Source organism: Myotis lucifugus, unplaced genomic scaffold, assembly GCF_000147115.1.
Source record: "Myotis lucifugus unplaced genomic scaffold, Myoluc2.0 scaffold_991, whole genome shotgun sequence".
Taxonomy (NCBI): Eukaryota; Metazoa; Chordata; class Mammalia; order Chiroptera; family Vespertilionidae; genus Myotis; species Myotis lucifugus.
This window is the reverse complement of record NW_005872039.1, coordinates 96,598-120,416: the sequence shown is the minus strand read 5'-3', so window position 1 is coordinate 120,416 and position 23,819 is coordinate 96,598. Positions and strand designations below refer to the sequence as shown.

The window sequence follows — 23,819 nt, the reverse complement described above, 5'->3', positions numbered from 1 at the left end:
GTTACTAACTCAAGAGGATTTAGGTATGTTGGATGCTAGCAGAGCCATTAAAACCGGGATATTTTTAAGAACGTGGCACCAAAAAGCCCTAAGCCCTCTCTTGGCACCTGAGGCAGACACAGGATTCAGAGTGGAGTGGGCCATTGCCATGACCCCGAGTGGCATACTGATGCACGAGAAGAACTTCACTTTGCCAGAAATGTCCTCACCAGAGACCACAAAAGTAGATCTTTTGATCATGATTCCAGAGGTGGGGGTGGCCCAGACACCCTAGTCTTAGCAAGCTTCAGGTGAAAATTGACCCCACATACACTGCAGGTCCAGCAGGTGTCCCGAGATGAACTGGGCTTCAGGAACCCTGCTTCCCTGGAAGGTTTGGGGCTCGTGGCCCTTCCTGAGAGCTGCCTCTGTCCCTACACTCAACTTCCTGAAGTTTCTCAAACCTGGCTCAGCAGAAAGATACACGGGGGCCCCGGGCAGGGTGTCATGTGGAGATGTGAGTACCTCATGTTACATGGGTCTGCATCCAGGGCATCAGACTGTCTGTCCTTGTGCCCCTGGCCTCACTATAGATGGAGACTATAGATGTGGCCTGTCTGGGTGTTTGGCTCTAAGTTTCTTTTCTTCTCAGAATCATGATGGCCCCTCCCCTCCCCTCACTTCACCCCCATGTGGTTTCCTCTGGGTGACTTCTTTTCCTCTCTTGCTGGGTGAGGCTGTTCTTCCTGGTTGGAGTCCTGGGACCAGAAGAGGTCTGAAGAGACGTGGATGGGGCAGCTCTGAGCCCAGCCCTAGGCTCTCAAAGCCCACCCTGTGCTTTGCCTCTCCCGGTCCCCCACCTCCTGTCAGCATTGCAGCTCAAGGCTTGGTCCAAAGAGTCCAGGACTCAGGAGACTGAGGACTGAGGAGCACAGAACAGTGAGTGTCCTGAACATCCCATCCTCCCATCCCTGCCCCCTTCACACTCCTGCCTGCCCCCAGACCAGACCCAGCAACTCAGTAACTTGATCCCTTCCTTTGTCTCCCAGCCCCCTCTGGACTCCTCCTTCCTATGCCTTTTCCTGCCTCTCTCCTTCACATCCCTTCTCCCAACATCATCTGTTGGCAGATGCCCTGGGGTTTAGAAAAGTGGGTTCTGAATGCTGAATAGGAGTTTGCCAGGTGACCATAATGACCCAAGTAGAAGTGTTGCATTGGGAGGTGGTAGGGACCAAGGATGACTGCTCTTCTCTGCCTGCCTGATTCCTTCACTACCCACTCCCTCCACAGCAAGCATCCCAAAGGGCTTCCGAATCCCGATGAGTGCAAGAGACTTAACCAGTGCAGCAGAGCAGGTTGGTGCAACAAAGATGACTGAAGGAGTCCAGCAGCGGCTGGCCTGGACCTTGGAGTTTATGAGCAAGGAGCAGCTGAGGGAGTTCCTGCTGCGGCTGCCTGATAAGGATCTCTGCCAGCACTCTCCTGGGGAGACCCCAGCTCAACCAGAGGAGGTGGGTGGCATGGAGGTGGCCTCACTCCTGGTGGCTCAACACGGGGAGCAGCAGGCCTGGAACCTGGCCCAGCAGACCTGGGAGCAGATGGGCCTGAGCCAGCTGTGTGCCGCACCCCTGAAAGAGTCAGCTATGCAGTCAGGTGAGTAGACAAAATTCCCTCTGCTTGCGGTTTATCTCCACACCCTGCTGCACCTCCCACCAAACCTTACCCTGGACAGTGACAGGGAACTGAATTGTCAAAGGGCAGATCCAGACTCAGACTAGATTGCAGCTAAGAGGCGTGTGGGGGAAGAATGCCAAGTGCATTCCCAGCAACCCATGGGTCCTCACGGCCCCTGGGAGGGAGCACTCAGAGGGCCAGAGAGACCAGAGGCTGACTCTCAGGAGGCACCAGCAGAGGGTGTGGGTTTCACACCCACCTCCCAAGAGGCCACTTGCCTGGTTTGTGCTATAAGCACAGAAGGGAGTCCAGGAGAAGCAAGTTCCGGTCCTGGCACCACCACATTGGGCAAGTTGCTTCATTGCTCTCTGCATCTTCTCTCCATCTGTAAAATGAGAGGGTAGGAGCCTGCCCCCTGGACTGTAGGAGGGTAAAGAGGTAATCCATGTTAGACACCTACCAGAGTCCACTTCCTAGTCAGTGCTCAATGAACTGTTCTGTTGCTACTGTTGCTGCCCCCGCGATGTTATTACTACTGACAGCTGTGGGTGGCAGAGGCTCTCAGCCTCATGTGAGGGGACTTGAGGCACAGAGAGGTGTCATGACATATATGGGGAGGTAGAGGCAGAAGCAGAGACACAAACTTCCTGGAGGCCAGATCAGGACAGTTGCTGGGCAGTATCAGGGCACCATTCTCCAATGAGAGGGTGGGGCAGGCTGCAGTGGGCTCACTGGTTCCTCCTGACCTCTCCTAGTTAAGACAGGTCTCTTGTTTTCTGACGCTGTTAATGATGACAGCCAGAACAACACCAGGTGTTAGACCAGAGGGGTCAGACCAGACCTTGGTATTAGAGTTCTGACTAGGGAAGAATTCAGAGCCAAGACTCAAACTGTAAGAGAATTTTTACTTAGAAAATCACAGAGGTATCAGAAATGGATGGTAGAAGAAAGGGGTTCAGGAAACACCTTACAGTAACAAAGGAAGGGCCCTTGGAGCTTGGGAGTGAGGAAGGTAAAGGTAATGGTAATGGGGAAGGGGAGAGGTGCGGAAAGGCATGGGCTTGCACCCAGGAGGGAGAGCGCACTGGGTCCTCCATCCTAAAAGCTTTAAGAGTGGAGATCTTAGAGGAGATCCCAGGGAGGATGTCAATAGAACATTCATCAGCTTTTCAAGTGGGTCCTTTCAGGGTTGTGGTCTGATATAATAGTTGCTAATCCCGCTCTCATTGGTTTCCTTCCTTTTACACTGAACATTTTTCCATCCCTTCCCTTTAGTTTATGTGTGTCCTTAAAGCCAAAGCGAGTCTCTTGCAGGCAGCATAGAGTCAGTCTTGGGTTTTATTGTTGGTTTGCTTTTATTTGTTATCCATTCAGCCACTCTATGTTTTGTGATTGGAGAATTTAATTCTTTCACATTTAAAGTAATTACTGACAGAGAAGGATTTGTCAATTGTTTTTGTGCTTCCTTTATTCCTTTCCTCCTCTCTTGGTGTTTTCCTGTGTGATTTGATTATTTCCTTTTCTTTTTCTCCATTTTAATCCTCAACCAAGGATATGTTTTTATTGATTTTGAGAGAGGGAGAGAGAAAGAGTTGGAGGAAAGAGAGAAATGTCTATCTGTTGCCTCCCCTACATACCCAGACAGGGGATTGAACCAGCAAACTTCTGGTGCATGGAAAGACACTCCAACCATGTTAGCCATGTGGCCAGGGCTTGATGGTTTTCTATAGTGGTGTGCTTTGATTCCTTTTGTTTTATTTTGTGTAGCTGCTATAGGTTTTTGCTTTGTGCATAGCATGACACTTACATAAAATACCTTATGCTTATGAGTCTATTTTAAACTTATAACAATTTAATTTCAATCACATACAAAAATCTACCCTTTACTCCCTCATATTTTTGTTTTTGCTGTCACATTTATATTTTTTATATTGTGTCTCCATGTCCAAATTATTTTAGCTAGAGTTATTTTTAATACTTTTTTTCTTCTTTTTTTCCTCTTGGAGTTTCACTCATTAAATTTATGATTTCAATATAATAAAAAATGTGACAGAAAAAGAAAACACACAAGTAATAAATGTGTTAAACTCCTCCCTTCAGGCACTGACCATTCAGTAAATGCTCAGTCATTGCTGTCCCATCATTGAGTTGGAGTTTACCTAAGATAAATCACACATAGTTTTGTCATAATACTGTTTATTACAATAGCCAGGAGACTCAGCATGCAGGTTTAGGAGGTGTCAAGACCCCTTCTTCAAATGTAGGAATGTACCATCTCTAGACAGTTGCTTAAAAGATAAAGAAGTAAAAATGTAAAGAAAACAGAATGCAATTCCTTCATAAACTTTCTATGTCTCTTATTACCAATCACATATTCCTTGTAAATCCTGAAAAACTTCACTGTAAAAAAAAAATTATGCATGTGTGTGTATAGTGTGTGTGTATGTGTGTGTGTGTGTATAGTGCGTGTGCGTGTGTGTGCATATAATGTGAGTGTGTTTAATGTGTGTGTGTGTGTGTGTGTGATCACAATTTGCTGATGAGAATAGCCACAAAAGTTATGCGATTTTTTTCTAGTTACATAATAGTTGGTGTGACTAGAATTTGAATTAAAGTTGGTCTGACTCTGAACTCCATTCTTTCTCCCATGCACCATGGTATCTCTACACTGCCCTTGATGTAACATATTTTGACACCCACAAGGCATTTGGCAAAATTTCTCACAGTTGATTGGATATGAGATGAAAAAATAAGAACTAGACAGTTATATGGTTGTATGAATTAAGCCAATTATGGCAATAGCACATACACTAACCTGAATCATTCAGATATTTTCAAAGTAGCCAAGAGGGAATTAAATAATGAACTTTCAGGAATGAATGTAACTTTACAGTGTCTTAAACTAGCACCAACACGCACAAGAAGCAAAATCCCTCAAAAGTCCTTCTAGGGCCCGCTGGTGTTGCTCAGGGGGTAAGGGTTGATCCATGAATCAGGAGGTCGTGGTTTGATTCCCAATCAGGACACATGCCTGGGTTGTGGGCTCCATCCCCAGTAGGGGACATGCAGGAGGCAGCCTATCAATGATTCTCTCTCATCATTGATGTTTCTAACTCTCTCACACTCTCCCTTACTCTCTCTGCAATCCATAATAAAAACATATTTTAAAAATAAAAGTCCTTCTAGAAAAAAGTAGATCATGTTCAATGTTAAAGCATAGTGAATCTGGCCCACTGCAGTGTAGGTCAGTAGTTTGAGTGTCAGCCCATGGACCAAAGGGTCGCAGTTTAATTCCCTGTCAAGAGTAGATACCTGGGTTGCAGGTTCGATTCCCGACCCCAGTCAGGGTGCATGTGGGAAGCAACCAATCAATGTATTTCTTTCACACTGATGATTCTCTCTCACTCTCATTCTCTCTCTCTGTCTTTCTTTCCTCCCTCCCTTCCACTCTCTCTGGAAATTAATGGAAAAAATATCCTCAGGTGAGGATTAACAACAACAAAAATATATATAGTGGATCTGCCTCCTGAGGTGCTACAACAGGCTTTCCAGGGAGGGGAAAGATAATGGTCTTTACTCGTCTTGGCTTGGGTGTAATCACAGGTGTGGACTAACCAGCCCCTGCATCAGCCCTCCTTTGAATCTCACTCTGGCACTTACTTGCTGGGTGATCTTGGGAAAATGACTTCACCCTTTTGAGTGTCAGATTCCTCATTTATAAAAAGAGGGTTGTCAAACTCAAAGGCTAACACGGGCCAAATAAACAAGGTTTAAGTTTATGTGGGCCACAAATAAACAAAAGCTTCAATTTTCATAGAAACATAGGTTTATTTCATAGAGATATGCTGAATACAAAGGACTAGAATAAATGAGTCATCGTTAACATAAAATAATAAAATATTTTAATAAAAATTAATATTTTTTTGAACATTAACTTATCAGACACTGAAGAACTGCACAAATTAATAAGCGTAAGGCAAATAAGCCTGTTTTTCTTGTTCTCCAAAAGCGAAATATTTCCTGTTGTGCACACCAAACAAGTCAGTCTAATACTAATGACGTGGCAATCGGCTGCTAAAATATTCACTGCTAGAATTAGTGGAGAGAAATGGTGCGCCTGTGCATAAGGCACGTAATGGAAATGAATGTAACACGATTATGTAATCAGTCATTAGCAAAAGTTGTAGTTCGTCATTAATAATTATGTATAACAGGATATTGTAAAAATTAAGTTACAAAATTTTTATTAAAATGTTTCTTACATGCTGTTATATTGGCTGGGCCACAAAAATATTCGTTGTGGGCTGCATGTGGCCTGCAGGCCATGAGTTTGACATCCTTGATGTACATGCATATCTCATGCAGTGGTCCTTATAAATCAGGGATGGGGAACCTTTTTTCTGCAAGGGCCATTTGGATATGTATAACATCATTTGTGAGCCATACAAAATTATCAACTTAAAAATTAGCCTACTGTCCTAGCCAGTTAGGCTCAGTGTGTAGAGCATCAGCCCTTGGACTAAAGGGTCCTGGATTTGATTCCAGTCAGGGACACGGACCTTGGTTGCAGGCTCTATCCCTGGACATGGTCGGGGCCCATGTTTCTCTCTGTCTCTCCCTCTCCCTTCCACTCTCTCTAAAAATCAATAGAAAAATATCCTCAGGTGAAGATTCTCTCTCTCTCTCTCTCTCTCTCTCTCTCTCTCTCACACACACACACACACACACACACACACACACACACACAAAATAGCCTGCTATGTTTGGTCAAACATTTAATTAACTCACCCCTAATGCCTTGGCAGGGCCAGACCAAATGATTTCATGGCCTTATACAGCCCATGGGCTAGACGTTCCCTACCCTTGTTATAAATAGTAGCAGTATTATAATTTATCCTTATGTTAAATGATCTTCTTCATTCTGCTCTTTGGAGCTGACAAAAGAATTTATCTCCAACCCCATGGGAAAGCCCTTCAGGTACCTGAATATGGATCATAGCCTCCCTTAAGTCACCTCCTGTGCAAGTTAAACAGTTCTATTTTCTTCCATCATTCCTCTTTTTTAAAAATTAAATCTTTATTGTTCAGATTATTACATTTGTTCCTCTTTTTCCCCCCCATAACTCCCCTCCTCCCAGTTCCCACCCTACCCTCTGCCCTCACTCCCCACCCACTGTCCTCATCCATAGATGCACGATTTTTATCCAGTCTCTTCCCGCATCCCCCACACCCCTTTCCCCAACGCAAGAATAGTCAGTCCATTCCCTTTCTATGCCCCTGATTCTATTATCATCACCAGCTCCTTCTGTTGATCAGATTATTTATTCACTTGATTCTTAGATTCACTTGTTGATGCATATTTGTTGTTCATAATTTGTATCTTTACCTTTTTCTTCTTCCTCTTCTTAAAGGATACCTTTCAGCATTTCATATAATACTGCTTTGGTGGTGATGAACTCCTTTAGCTTTTCCTTATCTGTGAAGCTCTTTATCTGACCTTCAATTCTGAATGATAGCTTTGCTGGATAAAGTAATTTTGGTTGTAGGTTCTTGGTATTCATCACTTTGAATATTTCTTGCCACTCCCTTCTGGCCTGCAAAGTTTCTGTTGAGAAATCAGCTGACAGTCGTATGGGTATTCCCTTGTAGGTAACTGAGTTTCTTTCTCTAGCTGTTTTTAAGATTCTCTCTTTGTCTTTTGCTCTTGGCATTTTAATGATGATGTGTCTTGGTGTGGTCCTCTTTGGATTCCTTTTGTTTGGGGTTCTCTGCACTTCCTGGACTTGTAAGTCTATTTCTTTCACCAGGTAGGGGAAGTTCTCTGTCATTATTTCTTCAAATAGGTTTTCAACATATTGCTCTCTCTCATCTTCTGGCACCCCTATAATTCAGATGTTGGTACACTTGAAGCTGTCTCAGAGGCTCCTTACACTATCTTCATATTTTCGGATTCTTTTTTCATTTTGCTTTTCCGGTTGGGTATTTTTTGCTTCTTCACATTTCAAATCTTTAACTTGATTCTTGTGCTCCTCTGGTCTGCTGTTGGGAGTCTGTATAATATTCTTTATTTCAGTCAGTGTATGCTTAATTTCTAGTTGGTCCTTTATCACAACATCGAGGGTCTCATTAGATTTCCTGAGGATCTCAGTACATTTATCGGCGGTCTCACCAGTCTTTTCGAGGGCCTTACTAAATTTATCGGCAGTCTCACCAGTCTTTTCGAGGGCCTTACTAAATTTATCGGCGGCTTCTAGACAGTTCTTGAGAGACCTTAAAAGTGTGGTTTTGAGCTCTATATCCAGCATTTTGCCTTCCTCCATGTCTGTCCTGTTTCTTTGTCTCCGCTTTTTTTTTGCTTTCTTGGTGCACCCCCTAGTGGTCTTTGTGCGCTGTCTTGTTGTAGTTAAGCCTTGATTGTTGTAGGTAACACTGGGGGGTATTTGACCTCCAGGCCAACTGGCTGTGAGAATCAGCTGTGTCTGCAGTGGGAGAACTTCTGTCCTCTAGGGAGGTGCTAATCTAGCCTTTGCCTGAGGCTAACCAGCAAATGCCTCCGTGCAAGGCTTGGGCGGGGTGGGTCACAGGGGATCAACAAGGTGGGCCGAGTGAGCAGTTATGGCTGCTCTCAGTCTGGTCCCCAGAGGCTCTGCCTCTCAGTGTCCCAGCGACCACTGCAAGTACCTCGGAGAGAAAGCTGCCCTCAAGTTCTGACCAATGCCAGACAGTCCCGTTTCTCCCGTTTGAGTCTGGTTCCCCAGAGACTTGCCCGGAACTGGAACTCAGAGCCTGAGACTCCCTCCCGATTAAAACAGACAACCACACCCTCAGCCACCAGCCCGCTCCACATGCACCTCCGCACCTTTGTATTTTTCCGCAGTGCGCCTCCTCTGAGTCTTGGTATGCTTTTCTCTTTCTTTCTAGTTGTAGAATTTCCCCTCAGCCAGCCTTCCTGTGGTTCTGGATGATGTCCGTTCCATCTTTTAGTTGTGTTTTTGAAGTGGTTGTGCGAGGCAGCATTCTCCGGTGTTTACCTATGCCACCATCTTGGTTTCCTCCCATCATTCCTCTTACAGTTTGGATTTTAACATCTTTGCCTCCTCAGTAGATGTGCCCATTTGAGGATGAGCCAGGATAGACTCTAAGACTGTCCCGTCAGCATGGAGGACATGGAACACCCTCCTCCCTCCATCCAAGTGAACCCGCTGCTCCCAACACCACAACCCGAGCTCCCCTGTGTTTCACTTCCCTCCCACACTGTCAGGTCACACTGAACTTGGGTCGGCTCAAAACCTCAGTCCGTGTCCACAGGGGCTGCTGTGGACTCCCCCTTCCTCTCCACATGCAAGTAATTATTTAATCCCCTTTTTGTTTGTTTGTTTTCTATTGAAATTTACCTATTACTCTGAGGTGCTAAGATTTTCTTGATGATAATTTTTTTTTAATTTTTATTTATTTTTATTTATTTTATTTTTTTATTGCTTAAAGTATTACAAAAGGTATTACATACATACATGAGCATACTTAAATTAAACATTATTCTTTGTTTATCTCAAAAAATTATAAACATAAATTATACAGCACTTTTTAACTTACTGGTATATTTCCTTGATATTCTAACTCTCTTTTTTTTTTTTTCGCTAAAAGTATTACAAAGGGTATTACATAAGTGTCCTTTTTTCCCCCCCCACCCTTGACAAGCCCCTGCCCTCCCTTACCCCCCAGTGTCTTATGTCCATTAGTTATGGTTATATGGATGCATACAAGTCCTTCGGTTGATCTCTTACTCCCCTCCCTCCTGTCCCCCAACCCTCCCTGGCCTTCCCACTGCAGTCCGACAATCGGTTTGAGGCAGCTCTGCCACTGTATTTATTATTGTTCAAAAGTTTGTAATGGTCTTAATTATCCATGAAAGAGTGAGATCATGTGGTATTTTTCCTTCATTGACTGGCTTGTTTCACTTAGCATAATGCTCTCCAGTTCCAATGATGATAATTCTTGATTCTGACATCAGACTCCAGAACAAACAGTGTGGGGATCAAAGTGCAAAAAAGGTCAAGGAGGTAGATTTATGCTCAGAATAAGGAGATCTCATCGTTGAAGATATCTAGCAAAGGTCTGGGATATTTCTCCACCAGAGTTCCATTCAGGCCAAGACAGAATTAAACCCTGTGCAAAGGGGGGTAAAGAGGAAAATTGGGCCTCTGTTTCCCAATAAGCATAAAGAAATGATTCATCAACATTGTGTGAATGGGCACTTGCAACGCTTAATCCTTATTCTGTCAGAATTAGTCTGTAGCTTGTTCTCAGAATAAATCTCAAAAGAGATAAGTAGGTAGGAGTTTCAAGGCTTATTGTTTGTGTTAATAACTATCATTGATACTGATGCTTATTCATATCTCTTTTCCTCCAGGAGACTTCGGATCTGCAGCTACCCTGACAGGTCAGTAACAGCTGTTAGAGGCCACAGGAGCCATGGCAGTTCTGGAATATCCTACTTGGTCCTGGAGGGAGGGAGGAGAGAAAGAAAGGGGACTCATTAAACCTCACAAGGGTTCAGTCCTTGGAGAGGTGTGTGCCCCAGGGCAGAGTTCTCCCCCATCCCTTTTATTCCTGCCCATCATGGCTCTGGCACCTTCCACTGAACAATCTCAAATGTCTCCATCATGAACCTGACCCCCACCCTTAGCTCAGCAGAATGCTAGGCTGGAAGTTGACATGAGGGAGGGCAGAGGTACCTTTCTAGTGGTCCAGGAAACGTGTGGGGATCAGGGAGGAGCCAGGGATGCAGATAAAGAGAGTGAAGAGTTAGGTTGGGGAATTAGGGGGAGAGGATGTGATGGAAACCCTTTCTTATTCATTACTGGCCTCACCTTCACCCCCAGATGCCCCTACTTTGCTGCACTTTGTGGACAAGCATCGGGAGGACCTGGTGGCTCGAGTGACATCGGTGGATGCAGTTCTAGACAAGCTGCATGGACAGGTGCTGAGCGAGGAGCAGTATGAGAGGGTGCGGGCTGAGCCCACCAATCCGGACAAGATGAGGATGCTGTTCAGCTTCAGCAACTCCTGGGACAGGGCCTGCAAAGATCAACTCTACAGAGCCCTGAAGGAGATCCATCCTCACCTAATTGTGGATCTCTTGGAGAAGTGACGCAGTGGAGGAGACCAGGGAAGCTACTGACATGCTCGGCAGCTGAAGTCTGAACACCTGCTTATAAGTCCTGGCTCTGACTGTCCAGGCTTTGGGTCTAGGTTTCTTCATGTCTAAACACATTGCCATCGCCCAGCCAGAGAGGCTCAGCTGGTTGAGTGTTGTCCTGTGCACCAAAGGGTTGCTGGTTCAATTTCTGGTCAGAGCACATTCCTGGGTTGCAGGTGCAGAAAGCAACTGATTGATGTTACTTATGTTTCTCTCTCTCTCTCTCTCTCTCTCCCCCTTCTTCCTTCTCCCTCTCTCTGAGCATGTCCTCAGTGAGGATAAATAAATAAACAAACAAACACATTTCCATTTGAGTTGCCTTCTTGCCCTAAAGTTATGGAGCATTGATAATACCTTTGCTGGGCATTATATGGCCATGCTCAGTGATGCCACATGGGCTCCCAGTCTGCCTCCCTATTATTAGGGACCAGTAGATATTTGTATATCATGACACTACATTTTTTATATCATGATACTACATTTATGTATCATGTTACTACACTATAATAAGGCAGAATACTGGGTAGACAGAGGGCCTAAGATTGAGAAATATGTGGGAGACGTTAGTTTTAGAGTGCACAGTGCATTTACTTGTGAGACAATACAGAGGGCAGCACAGGAAGCCATAAGCTCTCTCAGCGGTTCTCAACCTGTGAGTTGTGAACCCTGAAAATACATCCTGCATATCAGATATTTACATTATGATTCATAACAGTAGCAAAATTATAGTTATGAAGTAGCAAGGAAAATAATTTTATGGTTGGGGGTCACCACAATGTGAGGAATTGTATTAAAGGGTCGTGGCATTAGGAAGGTTGAGAACCACTGCAAGTAATGGGAAGACAAGGGTAGACTATTGGGTAGTGCTGCTATTGCAAAAGAGAGGCAGGAGCAGGAAAGGATGAGCCCAGATAGTGATGGGTTAATAAAAGGCAGAGAAGAGCCAGGAGGAAGGACTCTAGGTCCTGCAGGGCCAACCCCTACTAATTAGAGCCTGAGTGTCAGCCACCATCCCCTCTGCACCCCTAGAATTTCCCTGTAACCTTGCTCCCATGACACCTTACCCCCTTCAGAACAGGCCTGGGAAGGCATGGTCCGACCCGGGCAGGGATCCCTGCCTTTGGTCAAGGGAGGAAGGTCCTGGGTCCTCCCTGACTGGGAAGCTTCAGCCCTGGGGCTTGCAAAAATGAGCTCAGGGCTGGTCAGTGCCCAGAGAAAAGAGCTTTATTGCTCGGGCTCCCACAAGACAATTTCCGCACCACACAATGTCATTTGGATACAAACCTGGCAACACCGACAAAGCCTCTAGAAGCGTCTAACTGGGCAGCATTGTGTGCATCTGTTAACAATTGCACCAGCACAATTAATAAAGTGACCCTTTCATATCCACTCCCTCAGTCAAAACCAATGACTACGTTCCCACTACTTCCCCTGATAGCACCCTGTGTCAGTGCACCGTCAGGGCCTACTACAGCAGCAAGGCTCAGGGCAGACACTGAACCAATGTTTGCTGAATAAGCAACGAATGAATTCTCAAGTGACAGTGCTCCTTTACAAGTTGTGTAGGTTGTCCCCCACCTCCACTGTCCCCCACCCCGTCATTACACACACACACACACACACACACACACACACACACACACACACGCCAATCTTCATTCCCTCTGCAGAGTTGAGTCCTTCTCAGTCCCTGACCTCCCCTAACAGGAACACCTTCCACCTGAGCTACTTTAGCTCTTAGATTTCATCACCCAGGCTCCTCCCAGCACCGGTAAAAGGTTTCCCGCCACAGTCTGGAGGACCCCAGCCAGGACCCCCATCTGCGAAGCCCACAAGCTAAGGGACTGTGTCCTAGGATGTCTGCAGCCTCTGGTCCCGCCCTCCAGGACTCAGTGAGGAGCTTCCCTTCCTGGCAGGACAGCTCCTCAGGCGATGGGCCTCTGCTCAGCTCCCAAGCAATGGTGGTGGCTGCAGGGAAACCTAAAGCAGGAAGAACTCACAGTCCGGGTCAGCCCGAACCCCTGGGAACAGGGCGCACCACCCTGACAAAGGCTGCTCACTGTGCCCCGCACTCCTGCAAAGTCCCTGAGTGCTCAGGCTCCCAGCTCCCACGCTCAAAGACCTGTCTGCGCAGCTCCTGGCACAGCTGCCTCCTCCTGGGCAATGCCCAGCCCTGGCCAGGGCGTCCACCCTCTCCACAGGCCTCTTTGGAAGACTGTGGGCAGTGGTTGGCTCATCCCTTACAGAACAGTCTGGAGGCTGTGCGCGCCCTAAACACACAATGACAGGTTCCCTGCGCATGCCCCCACCTCACAAAGTGGATGGGTCCGCAGATGTTATCCTATTATCAACTGCACCCCAAGATTCTAAATATTGGGATCTAACTGCCCTCTCGTCTAACATTCAGGTGCAAACATAGACCCTTATTTTATTATTGGCAGCTGCTTCAACATCTCTACTGATGGACAAAGGTAGTGACAAGCAGAAAAGAAAAGAAACAAACATTAAAAGCTAAAGCAGGACCTGGAAGCAGGGCGCCGGTGGGCGGTCCTTCCCAGACTCTGGGCGGGGCCCTCGGGGGAACACAGTGACACAGTTTGGTGGTTTTTCATGTTTCTGCAGGGCTGTTGCTTAGTTGCGAGCATATCTGGTTCCAAGGAGAAGACTGGGAGGGGGCACAGGGGCTGAAGAACTGGGAAGCAGGCAGGGTTGCAGCCCTGGGAGCTCCACTTCACAGCAGCATCACAGGAACCCTTAACCAGGGGTGGGGGGATTTGGGAGGAGGGAGCTGGCCTCAGAGGAGCAGGAGGCAGGGGAGGTTCAAAAGTAAGGGGAAGTCCAGGTCTTCATAAGAACCAGGAGCGGTGTGCTGAAGGAGCCCAGTAGCAGGACATGAGCCAGCTTCTCCTTGGCTCCTCCCATGGTGCCCAGCCCTGGTGCTGGAGGAAGGTGGGAGGAGGCGGCTTCTCCAAGCTGCCATGGGGTTGGGCCTTGAAGGCAATAGGTAGGAGTTGAGGTCTTGGTGTTGGCATAATAATGCAGTGATTCTTAATCTTTTGGGGAGTAGTGACTCCCTTTAAAATGTTATAAAAGTTATGAGCCATCGGAAAAACAAAACGAAACAAAAAATTATGAACTGAGGGTTCAATATTTTGACTTCAGAAATTTGTCTTTGGTTCCGTCTGGCACAAAGGGCTCTCTCTGGCGTTGAACTGATGGAAGGAATAAACCATCTCTGCTTTACATCATTACAACCTGAAAGTACTTCCACAGTGCAGGGACAGCAGCGCCTGGCGGGCTCCACCCCACCCTACCGCAGAGAGCTTTTCCTGAAGTGCCTGTGGCATTAATGTGTGTTAAGGTAGCTCCTGTGGGCCTGTGTCCTGTATGGGATCTTAGGTCCTCAACAAAGAACACGCAGCGATGCTCGCTGAAGCCCATCAGCAGGGCCGGGAAGGGCTGCGGCGCCCTCTGAGTGTGTAGCCTGGGGAGGGAGGCCCTCTGTGCTGAACCGGGTCAGTAGCTCAATGACTAGCAGGGAATCTGTGCGTTCAAATCGAGGTGCTGTGAATGGAGGAATCTATTGCCGGGCCCCACAGATATTGCTCCCATCAGAGAGAAAAAAAATTCCTCCTGAACCACATATCATTCCATTTCTTAGAGCAACGGTTCTCAACCTGTGGGTCGCGACCCCTATGGGGGTAGAACGACCCTTTCACAGGGGTCGCCTAAGACCATCGGAAAACACATATATAATTACATATTGTTTCGGTGATTAATCATTATGCTTTCATTATTTTCAGTTTGTAACAATGAAAATACACCCTGCAAATCAGATATTTACATTACGATTCATAACAGTAGCAACATTACAGTTATGAAGTAGCAATGAAAATAATTTTATGGTTGGGGGTCACCACAACATGAGGAACTATATTAAAGGGTTGCGGCATTAGGAAGGTTGAGAACCACTGTCTTAGAGGGAATTCAGCTCCATTAAAATCTTATAGGACCACCGTAGGATATGCGGTTCACTGCAGACTGGAACATTGTTATGCGGCACCTGACCATAGTGTGAATGTCTGACCCTATCTAAAAGAATAAATGATAGTACCTTCATACAAATAAAATTCTACATGGACCATTTTAGAAAGTGCCATATGTACCGACTTGGAAAGAAGCCTACAACATATTGTAAAATGAAAAAGGGAAGTTGCAGCACAATATGTATAGCATTAACACTCACTTTGGATTTTACAAGCCATATTTAATAAAAATAGCTAATGATGTATTGAATATTCTTTGCCAGGCACTTATCTAAATATTTAATCCTTATAACAATCTCATGAGATAAGTACTATTCCATTCTTTCAGATGAAGAAACTGAGGCACCGAGAAGTGAAGTGATTTTCTCAAGACTGTGGGGATGGTGAAGTGCTGGAGCCCAGAATCGGGCCTGGCAACCTGACCCCTGAGCCGGCACCGTCAACCACGTGTCAGGAGCTTAGGACCAGGTCTCGGACTGGGCTGGGAGAGGAAGCGCCTTTCTCTGCCCACTTTCCCCATTTACATGTTGTTTGATTTGTTACAATGAGCATGTAATTGGAAAATAAAAATTTTATAAAAGCGCTCAACCATGTGGCATCCTTGCCTGGGATGGGAGCCAAGAGAGGGTGGAGGGAACCACAGACGTTCTTCTCAGGCTGGTCTGAGCTCAAACCTGACTTCGCATTATCCCCCCTACATGCACCTTTCTCATCAGCCAGCAAAGGGACAAGGGAAAGGGCCCAACTTCGGTGTAAGACAATCTGTCTTCCAGCTCTGTCCTGGCACTGACCAGGGGCCTGGACTTTGAACCGCATCTTAACCTCTGCGCCCCCTTCTCAGCTGCAGACACTACCACCACCATCAGGGCTTCCTGCCAGGCTCAGAGAGCAGGACTGGCAAGCAGCAGGTGGCTGCTGAACCTGCTCTGCCCCCTGCTCTCTGTACCTGTGGCTCCTGGGGACCCCGCTGCACTTGAATTCAGGCGAAGTCTTGGGCTGACCTCATCCGTGAAGGTTTATTGTCCCCATGGCATCCACATCCAACCAGGTCCAAACTCAGTTTAGAGGAAGAGGGTTTCACAACAATATTACGAATTCAAAAACCAATGACTCCGGAGTCTCCCCCTAATTTCAAGTCCCCTCCCATCTCAAAGAATAAAAGGGCAGAAAGAGAGGTTTCTGTTCCCGTTTTGCCCTGTGATCCAGGCTCAGCCCGTGGTGTGGTGAGTCTGGTGCAGTGTTTGAAGGAAGTCATTTGCCTCAAGGTTCCTGCTCAGTGGATTTGGGAACCGCCAGGCCTTGCTGCTAAGCTGGGACCAGGAAAGACCAAGCCAGGCACCGGGTCCTGCCTGCCCTTAGGAACCTGCTCTGGAGGCGCCTCCAGGAGTGAGGGGTGGAGAAGATTGGGGCGGGGTTTCAGAGTCTCTACTTCAGCCTTACTATAACTTTCATATTAGTCCTTCAACTAGTGCCCATTATCACCTGTATGGATTTCATTATCCAGAGAATTGCTCGAGTCTCCTCTAACCACCCACCCCCATCCAATAACTGCATTCTGGCCTCAGGCTGTGCACGATTCCTTCTGAGGGTCCTTACTGAGCCCATGTGATCGCTGTAATCTCCCTGGCTGCTTCTTTCATCGGCATAGCGCCATAGCGCCTTCCTACCGATTCTTCCTTTAATGGCACCCTTTCTGAAGCAGCAGCGATGGTGCCAAATGGCACTTGCATTTCCAGGAAAGCAGCCAAACTCATTAAGTTAATAAAGGAGTTTAGCTGTACGGAGATGCCCCCTCACATGCATCCCGCAAAACCCGAGCTCTCGCTGCTCTTCGGACCATTAGACCTCTGTCTGCACCTGCAAAGCACTCCTCCCGCTGAGTCACAGGAAGTCACAGCGGTGACACCACAGGGCTGGAGAGTGTTGAGCGCTTCCTGTGCGAGCTGGCGGGGCACACCTCAGAGCCTGGCACCCCCTCTCTCCATGCCAGAGGGAGCCCAGTGGAGCCCCCATGTTCCTGGCCAGTGATGGGACAGGCCCATCGGTCCCCTTGGTTGTGACAGCAGGATTGTCCGGTTTACTGCACAGCCCGGGGTGGCAGGAAACAGCGTCAGATCCACCAGTACAACAGCTGCCTGCGGAGTCGCTGGCCTCAGTCCTACTCCTCTGCCCACATGCTTCCCCTTTGCAGCCAGGTGATGATCTTCCTCAACCACAATCTGTTCCATCACCCCCGCCCCCTCCTGCTCACAGAACCTCAAATCCTCCAACAGCATCAGGCCTTGCAGGACACCCTCCACCACCACTCACCTCTCCAGTCTCCCCATCACCACCCACCCACCCTCTACCTCACCCTCCACCCACCCCACACTCCAGCTCCCAACACAGGTCCTGCTCCCTCCTCACCTCAGGCCTTTGAGCACCATTCTCACAAGCCTTCCGCACCTTCCCCTCCCCCCACCCCACTGCCTCCTGCTGCAGCAGGATGGCCACATGACAGGCTCACTCCCCTCAATGATCCTACCCAGATCACTTGTGGAGTTCTGCCAGCCTCTCAGGAAGGGTTTTGTATTTCCTACTGGCACCAGCTCTTGGCATATGGAATTTCTGAAGTTTACTTCCCTCTGAATGTGGTTCAAACATCCTTCTTCCAAGCATCAAGGCACAGGAGGTAAGGAGCATCCTGGAAATAGTGGCCACACAGGGGTGTGGTCTTGCACCACCGCCCTTACCTCCTTCTGCCAGGTTCCAAGAGCCTCCTTCATGAGAACCACAGGGCATGTGATGATGGTTTAGTCAAGGACCCAGATCTCCAAAATCACCCAAAGGGAATCATAGGCATATGCTACATAAGGCATATTTATGTCATCGTAAGACAGGTGATGGCTGGCTCTTAGAAGGGCCAGTAATGGCTGCCTTGCAGAAATACTGTGGTCAAAGCAAGGGACCCTGGTAAGTAGAAACAAGGACAGAGTTTGAGCCAGGACCCCAGGTCTGAACCCTCGCCTGGTCTAAGCAAGAAGACTGGAATGGCCAGGGTCCAGTCGGGAAACTGAAACCTCTCTGGTATGTCACATACAGAAGATGGGCCACAGTGGGATGAAAAGGCTAAATAAGAATCCAAACAAAGATGGTGAAGCAACACAAAAATGAGCAACAGCAGGATGCCGGCATCCCCCCAGAGCTGTGGGACACGAGAGGGTGGGGGTAGGGGTGGATGGTGTTATTCCACACCCAGAAGCAAGGGCCCTTCAGTGTGAACTAGGACCACAGCAGAGGCTGTCTGGCAGGAGGTGAGACCATGGAGGAGGGACATCCAGCAGGAATCAGGAACAGTCAGGCAGATGGAGCCAGGGCCAGGAAATGCCCTTCTGCCCAGAGCAGAGAGAGAAGCAGAAGTGCCCTGACTTCTCCCTTCCTCCCAGCTCTAAACTCCTGCCAAACCTAGACAGAAGCCATTGGCAAGGGCCTGGGAAACAGCCTGCAAGAGAAAGGCAGGGATGGATCTGAAAGCAAAAGACATGGCAGTCCAGGGACCAAGGAATAGACACACCCCAGTAGTTTGTGTGCCCCCTCTGTTTTCCTTAGGGTTCCATAGCTTTCATTCATGTCCTTTCTCAGCTTTTGTCCTTCTAGACTCAAGAGTGTGTTGCCACAGGGAAGTCTCTGTGTCCATCCTTTGGGCTTTATATATTGTACATTTTTCAAATTCTTATTACACACCAAATACATGTCAAGCCACCTGCTGGGTGGTGGAAGGAAGAAAATATGAAAATAAATAAAAACAACTGTGCGTTTTTTAATAGAATTTCAAGTTGATTTTGAGAAAGAGAGAGAGAAACATCGATGTGAGAGCAAAGCATTGATCAGCTGCCCCTGCCCGCCCAACCAACTGAGCCACACCAGCCAGGGCAAGGTACAATCCTTGTTGTCAAGGAGCTTGTGGTCTGAGGCACAGGGGAGACAGATAAGCACACAGCTCTGTAACAATAAATAAATGATTTCTGTGAGGCCAAGGAAGAAACTGTGCTTGGGGAAATGGAAAAGGGCTTCCAGGGAGAGGTGACATCTGAACTTAGATGAGACAGAGTTCACTAAGTAGGAAAAAGGCATCCCAGAGGGAGGGAACAGGCTCGCCCCAGGAACTAAGTGGGTAACAGGATATGGTGGCTCCTGGGCACTGAGAAGACACAGCGGGGATGGGGAGCACCTGGGGAGGGCGTATAAATAAGGCCTGAAAGGTGACTGAGGTCAGAGCTCTTTGCATGCACACCACAGTGGGGAGTGATGGAAGAGGTTGTGGCATGAGTAGGTTTGTGTGCTGAAAAGATGTCTCTAGCTGCCTATGTGGATGATGGGTTGGAAGCAGTAAAATCAGAGGCAGGTAGAAGAGTTTAAGAGGTGACCATCACAGTCATCCAGAGAAGAAACGATGAGGCGCAGAGGGGATGGAGAGAAGGAGCAGACACTAGAAATGAAGATGGCTCACCGGACAGATTAGTGTGCGGGATCGTGGAGAGACAGGGCGCCGGGCACAGGGTCTTTCACGTGGCTTCTGTAGTCTCTGCATATTTCCAAGGTGGTGAGGAGCCCAGAGTACTGGGAGTTGTGCCCTTGATTTGTACAAAGAGAAGGAAGCTTTTCTTTCATGGTCAATGCTCTGCCTGGTGGTACCTGGCCTTGGGGATCCTTTCTGCTGCTGGTGCAACGTGGGCACTGACATCAGGGCTCTGGGTGTCATACCAGAGCTTGCAAGGTTTGAGTTATTTTCCACAAGTCACTCCCCATATCCACCTCCCAGTTCATTTATTTCAGTGGCTCTGAAATTGCATCTCTTCACCCACTGGTTTCTGAGCTGGGCAGCTGAACACTAATTTCCTCAAAGCCTGTTTGCCAACCTAAAGTCTCTGGTCTTAGGTTCTACCTTTCGTTCCTGAGTCTAACCTTCTCTCTCCGTCTTAATCCTGTATTACACGAGGATCTGAGAGAGCGTGGAGCAATGTAGAAGAATGAAGACTGGTTTCTTTTGTCAATACAGATGTGAGTGAACAAATGCAAGTTAGAAATCATTGGACATAGCATCCTTCCTCTCCTACTCCTCAGAGAGTGCTGATGGAGCCAGTCCAGGGGCCAAGCTTAGAACCAGGTCTGCATTTCCCAGGTCCTCTGAACAGTCCTGCACAGCTAGACATTGTTCATCTTTTACTGAGCAGTTACTTTATGCCTGGAATAGTGCAGGACACTGTCAGTACTCAGTGATGGAAAAAACACACACCCTGCCTCATGAAATCATTTCCGTTGAACTATCACCACCTGGTGGCCTACATCAAATTTTGTCAAGAAAAGAAAACCTTGAGTCCTGGAGCTAATGATCAGTTGGCACGGGACTGGTAGCTTTCTCAGGAGGCTTAGCAAGGCTGTCACAAGGGGACTTATTAATTATCCGTGCTTAAGCCCAGATGGCTGAGGATTTGGCATATTCTGAAAGGCTATTAGAGGGGAATTCCATGCTTACCTCCATGTTTAACTCATTTTTGCAATTAGTCCCTCTCACAGCTAATCCCAGTTCCTCCTGCTACAGCTAAAGTCCTTTTGCTTTGATTGACATCAATGGGGCTTGTCACATACACTCAGAGGTGTTGGGGTCCAGCCCCAACAGGTCCAGGGGTTCCCCATAGGTGTGGAAGATGGAAAAGCCAGTGCAAAAGCCCTGAGGAAGGAGATTTTGTTCCAGGGACAAAAGGAGTCCTGAGGGGCTAGAGCAGCGGGAGAAAGCGAGGCAGAGAAAGGTCGAGGCCATATCGCATGTGGCCCTGTGCACCACTGGCGGGAATTTGGCTTTTCCTCCAATTGAAACAGAAAGTATTGGAAGGCTTTGAGCAGAGAATTGGCCAGATCTGACTTGTTTTGAAGGGGTAATTCTGGCTGTTGGTCCGAGAATAGACACTAGAGGGCAACCTGAGAGCCAGGGAACAGTTTGGATCTATTTAAAAAGATAACATTGGCAGAACTTGACAATAGATGGAAGGTGATGGCTGAAAGAAAGAGAGGAGTCAGTGTTTAGGGCCCAAACTGTCATTCCTGAAATGAAGAGTCTGTCGGGAGAGAAGGCTGAAAGGGATGCAGGAAATGGTGAAATTGGGGGCTCCCGTCTGGGGAGTTCAGTCTGGGATGGCTGTGATGCGCCCAAATAAAAAGCTGGAGGAGGCTGCTGGATAAAGGCTCGGAAATCAGAGGGATGGTTGGGGCTGGAGATAGAAATGTGAGGTCATCAGCCCATGGAGGGCATTCAAAGTCCTGAGCCAGGTGAGGCCACCAGGGGATGCGTGCAGCTGGAAAAGGGGAGGGTACTGGGCCCAAAGCCTGGCTCTCGGCATCCAGTGCACCGTCAGCAGTCAAATTGCACGTTCAGGTCTCCCTCCCTGGGCATCAGGCAATCAGGTTCAAACGTGGAAGATGGCCATAGGTTCAGGGCGCCTCCACCTCTAGGCATGAGTGTGAGGGAATGGTGCTCCATTAGCACTAACGATGAGTATGGCCATGTCATTTGGAAGGGTTGTCTGTGTTAACCAATAAAGACTTAAGGCTGTAAACCAAATTAAAAGTTCATCTAGGGTCTTAAAGATTCAAATCCAAGAGAGACACAGATTCGGGGAGCAATCCAAACTGTGGTCTGGAGAGAACAAAGAAAGGCAAAAACCACAAGCTGTAATTCTTTCACTCAAATGAAGAATTGCTAACTGGTGTGGACCCTTAGGAAGAAGATACTAAGAAGGACTCCCTGCCTGGCCAATGTGGCTCAGTGGTTGAGCTTTGACCCATGAACCAGGAGGTCACGTGTTCAATTTCCAGTCAGGGCACCTGCAGGGGTAGGCTCAATCCCAGGAGGGCGCGTGCAGGAGGCAGCTGATCAACGATTCTCTCTCATCATTGATGTTTCTATCTCTCCCTCTCCTTTCCTTTCTCTGAAATCAATAAAAACATATTTTTTAAAAAATAACTATTTAATTTTTGTCAACAGTTCCTGGCACACAGTTCCTAACACCCTTGAAATTTCTGGAGTGATAAGAGATTTTTTTGTATGCTAGTGAAATAAGTAGGGGCGGGCCCTCTAAATGTCTTCACAATGGAGGCTGGTCACCAGAAAACCCAAGGCATGGTGAGGGATGGGAGATGAAGGCAATCAGCCATGCCTACATAATACAGTGATGAAAACTCCATGAAATTCACTAAACCCTGTCCTATGCGCCTCTTCCATTTGCCTGTTCCTGAGTTAATATCCTTTTGACTAAACCAGAAAGTAGTGTTTTTCTGAGTCCTGTGAGTTATTCTAGATAATTATTAAATCTAAGAGGGGTCATGGAGGCCTCTGAATTTTAGCCAGGTTGGACAGAAAGGTGGGGAGCTGGGATCTGAGTGGAGAGCAGTCTTGTCAGACTGAGCCCTTAAGCCCATGGGGCCTTTCATTAACTCTGAGTAATTAGTGTCAGAATTGAATTGAGTTGTGGGATACCCAGTTGGTGTCCAGAGAGTGGGGGTCAAAATTAGTTATGGTCAGAAGGAAATAACACCTATCACACCCCCCCTCCAGGCCATACCTCCCACTGAACTTGGTCTCAGGGCCCTTCATAGAGGCTCAGGTCCCCCTGATCAACTCACTTCCTAGGGTAGCACTTCCCATGCCTGGTATGGCTGTTGAATGTCCACCAGCTTTTATTGCCCACTTTTAAAAACAGTATTATATAACATTTTTAGAGGTTACTAAGATCTTTTTTATTGATTTGAGCTCCTTGGCAAAACTATGATGTCCCATTTAATAGGTGAGCAAACTGAGGCTCAGAGAAATAAATCAGCCACACCAGGAGTCTGTGTCCAGGTGAGCAATGGGCTGAAGCCCCTTAGGCCTGGGCTCTCCAGCCCAGGTCAATTCAAGGCATCTCCAGAAGCTGCTACAAATAGGGAAGGACTTAGATAACATCACTCCTCCATCTACAGTCCACATCTCTGCTGATTCTACAAAAGAAGAAAGCTCCCCAGAGAACTGGCTTTGCAACCAGGAGGCAGGGGCTGTTTCCCTTTCAGATGGACAATTACTAGTTGAGGGCTGAGCTAACACAAAACCAACAGCCCCCTGGCCAGAATACATGGCATGAATGCAATGGACCTCAGAAGCCCAGAAAACTATTAGAATCTGGGAGGGTCCCTGACCTTGCTGCAGTGCCCCAAGAAGGAGCTTCCCTGGCAGACTTAGGAGCCCCACCCATCCGGGTCCCACACCCATCACTGAAGAACCTCAACCAAGGCTCTAAAGAAAGATTCACAGTGGCCCCACCCATCCTGAGTTGGTCCTGGCCCCACACTTAACATCCTGAAGAGCTGCAAACCTGGCTCTGTGGGCAGGCTCTAGCTCAGGGGTGGGGAACCTTTTTTCTGCCAAGGGCAATTAGATATTTATAATGTCATTCACAAGCCATACAACTGAAAAATTATGTTGCTATGAAAAAAGCTCCTAGCTTTACTGAATTTTGAGTCCCACCTGTAGTTTCCTTGGCAGGGCCAGACCAAATATACAGCCCTCAGGCTGGATGTTCTAGGTGATGGACAGGCATGTGAAGATGTGAGTACTGCAGGGTACATGGGTCTGCACCCAGCACAGCAACTTACCTGACCTTATGCCCCTGGCCTCGCTATACATGTGGCCTGTCTGGGTGTTTGGCTCTAAGGTCCTGTTCTGCTCAGAACTATGATGGCCCCTCCTCGCCACTGGCCCCATCCCCAAGTGGGAATAAAGTTACAGCTCTTTCATTTCTGAACCTTTGCTGGGTAAATTATTCTTACCTGTTTTTCTTTCAGCACCTTGAATGTATCATCTACTCTCTCCTGAACTGTGAAGTTCTACCGAAAATTTTGGTCATAGCTTT

The 23,819-nt window shown here is 47.5% G+C and overlaps 1 protein-coding gene across 1 annotated transcript; it reads left to right on the top strand.

Moving 5' to 3' along the window:
- The first annotated feature begins 148 nt into the window (after positions 1-148).
- On the top strand, positions 149-11,016 carry LOC111824161 (NACHT, LRR and PYD domains-containing protein 1-like). The gene is made up of 5 exons (XM_023747810.1): positions 149-250; positions 319-373; positions 1,270-1,632; positions 10,064-10,093; positions 10,536-11,016. The coding sequence occupies exons 1-5, from the start codon at positions 149-151 to the stop codon at positions 10,802-10,804; spliced, it is 819 nt and encodes a 272-aa protein (XP_023603578.1). The 3' UTR covers positions 10,805-11,016.
- Positions 11,017-23,819: the final 12,803 nt, after the last annotated feature.

Bases quoted from the DNA above. Each gene is read 5' to 3' on its own strand.
- LOC111824161 (XM_023747810.1), top strand. From the start codon at position 149: ATGACCCCGAGTGGCATACTGATGCACGAGAAGAACTTCACTTTGCCA. The intron at 251-318 runs GTGGGGGTGGCC...CATACACTGCAG, and splicing joins TTTTGATCATGATTCCAGAG to GTCCAGCAGGTGTCCCGAGA. The intron at 1,633-10,063 runs GTGAGTAGACAA...CTTTTCCTCCAG, and splicing joins AGAGTCAGCTATGCAGTCAG to GAGACTTCGGATCTGCAGCT.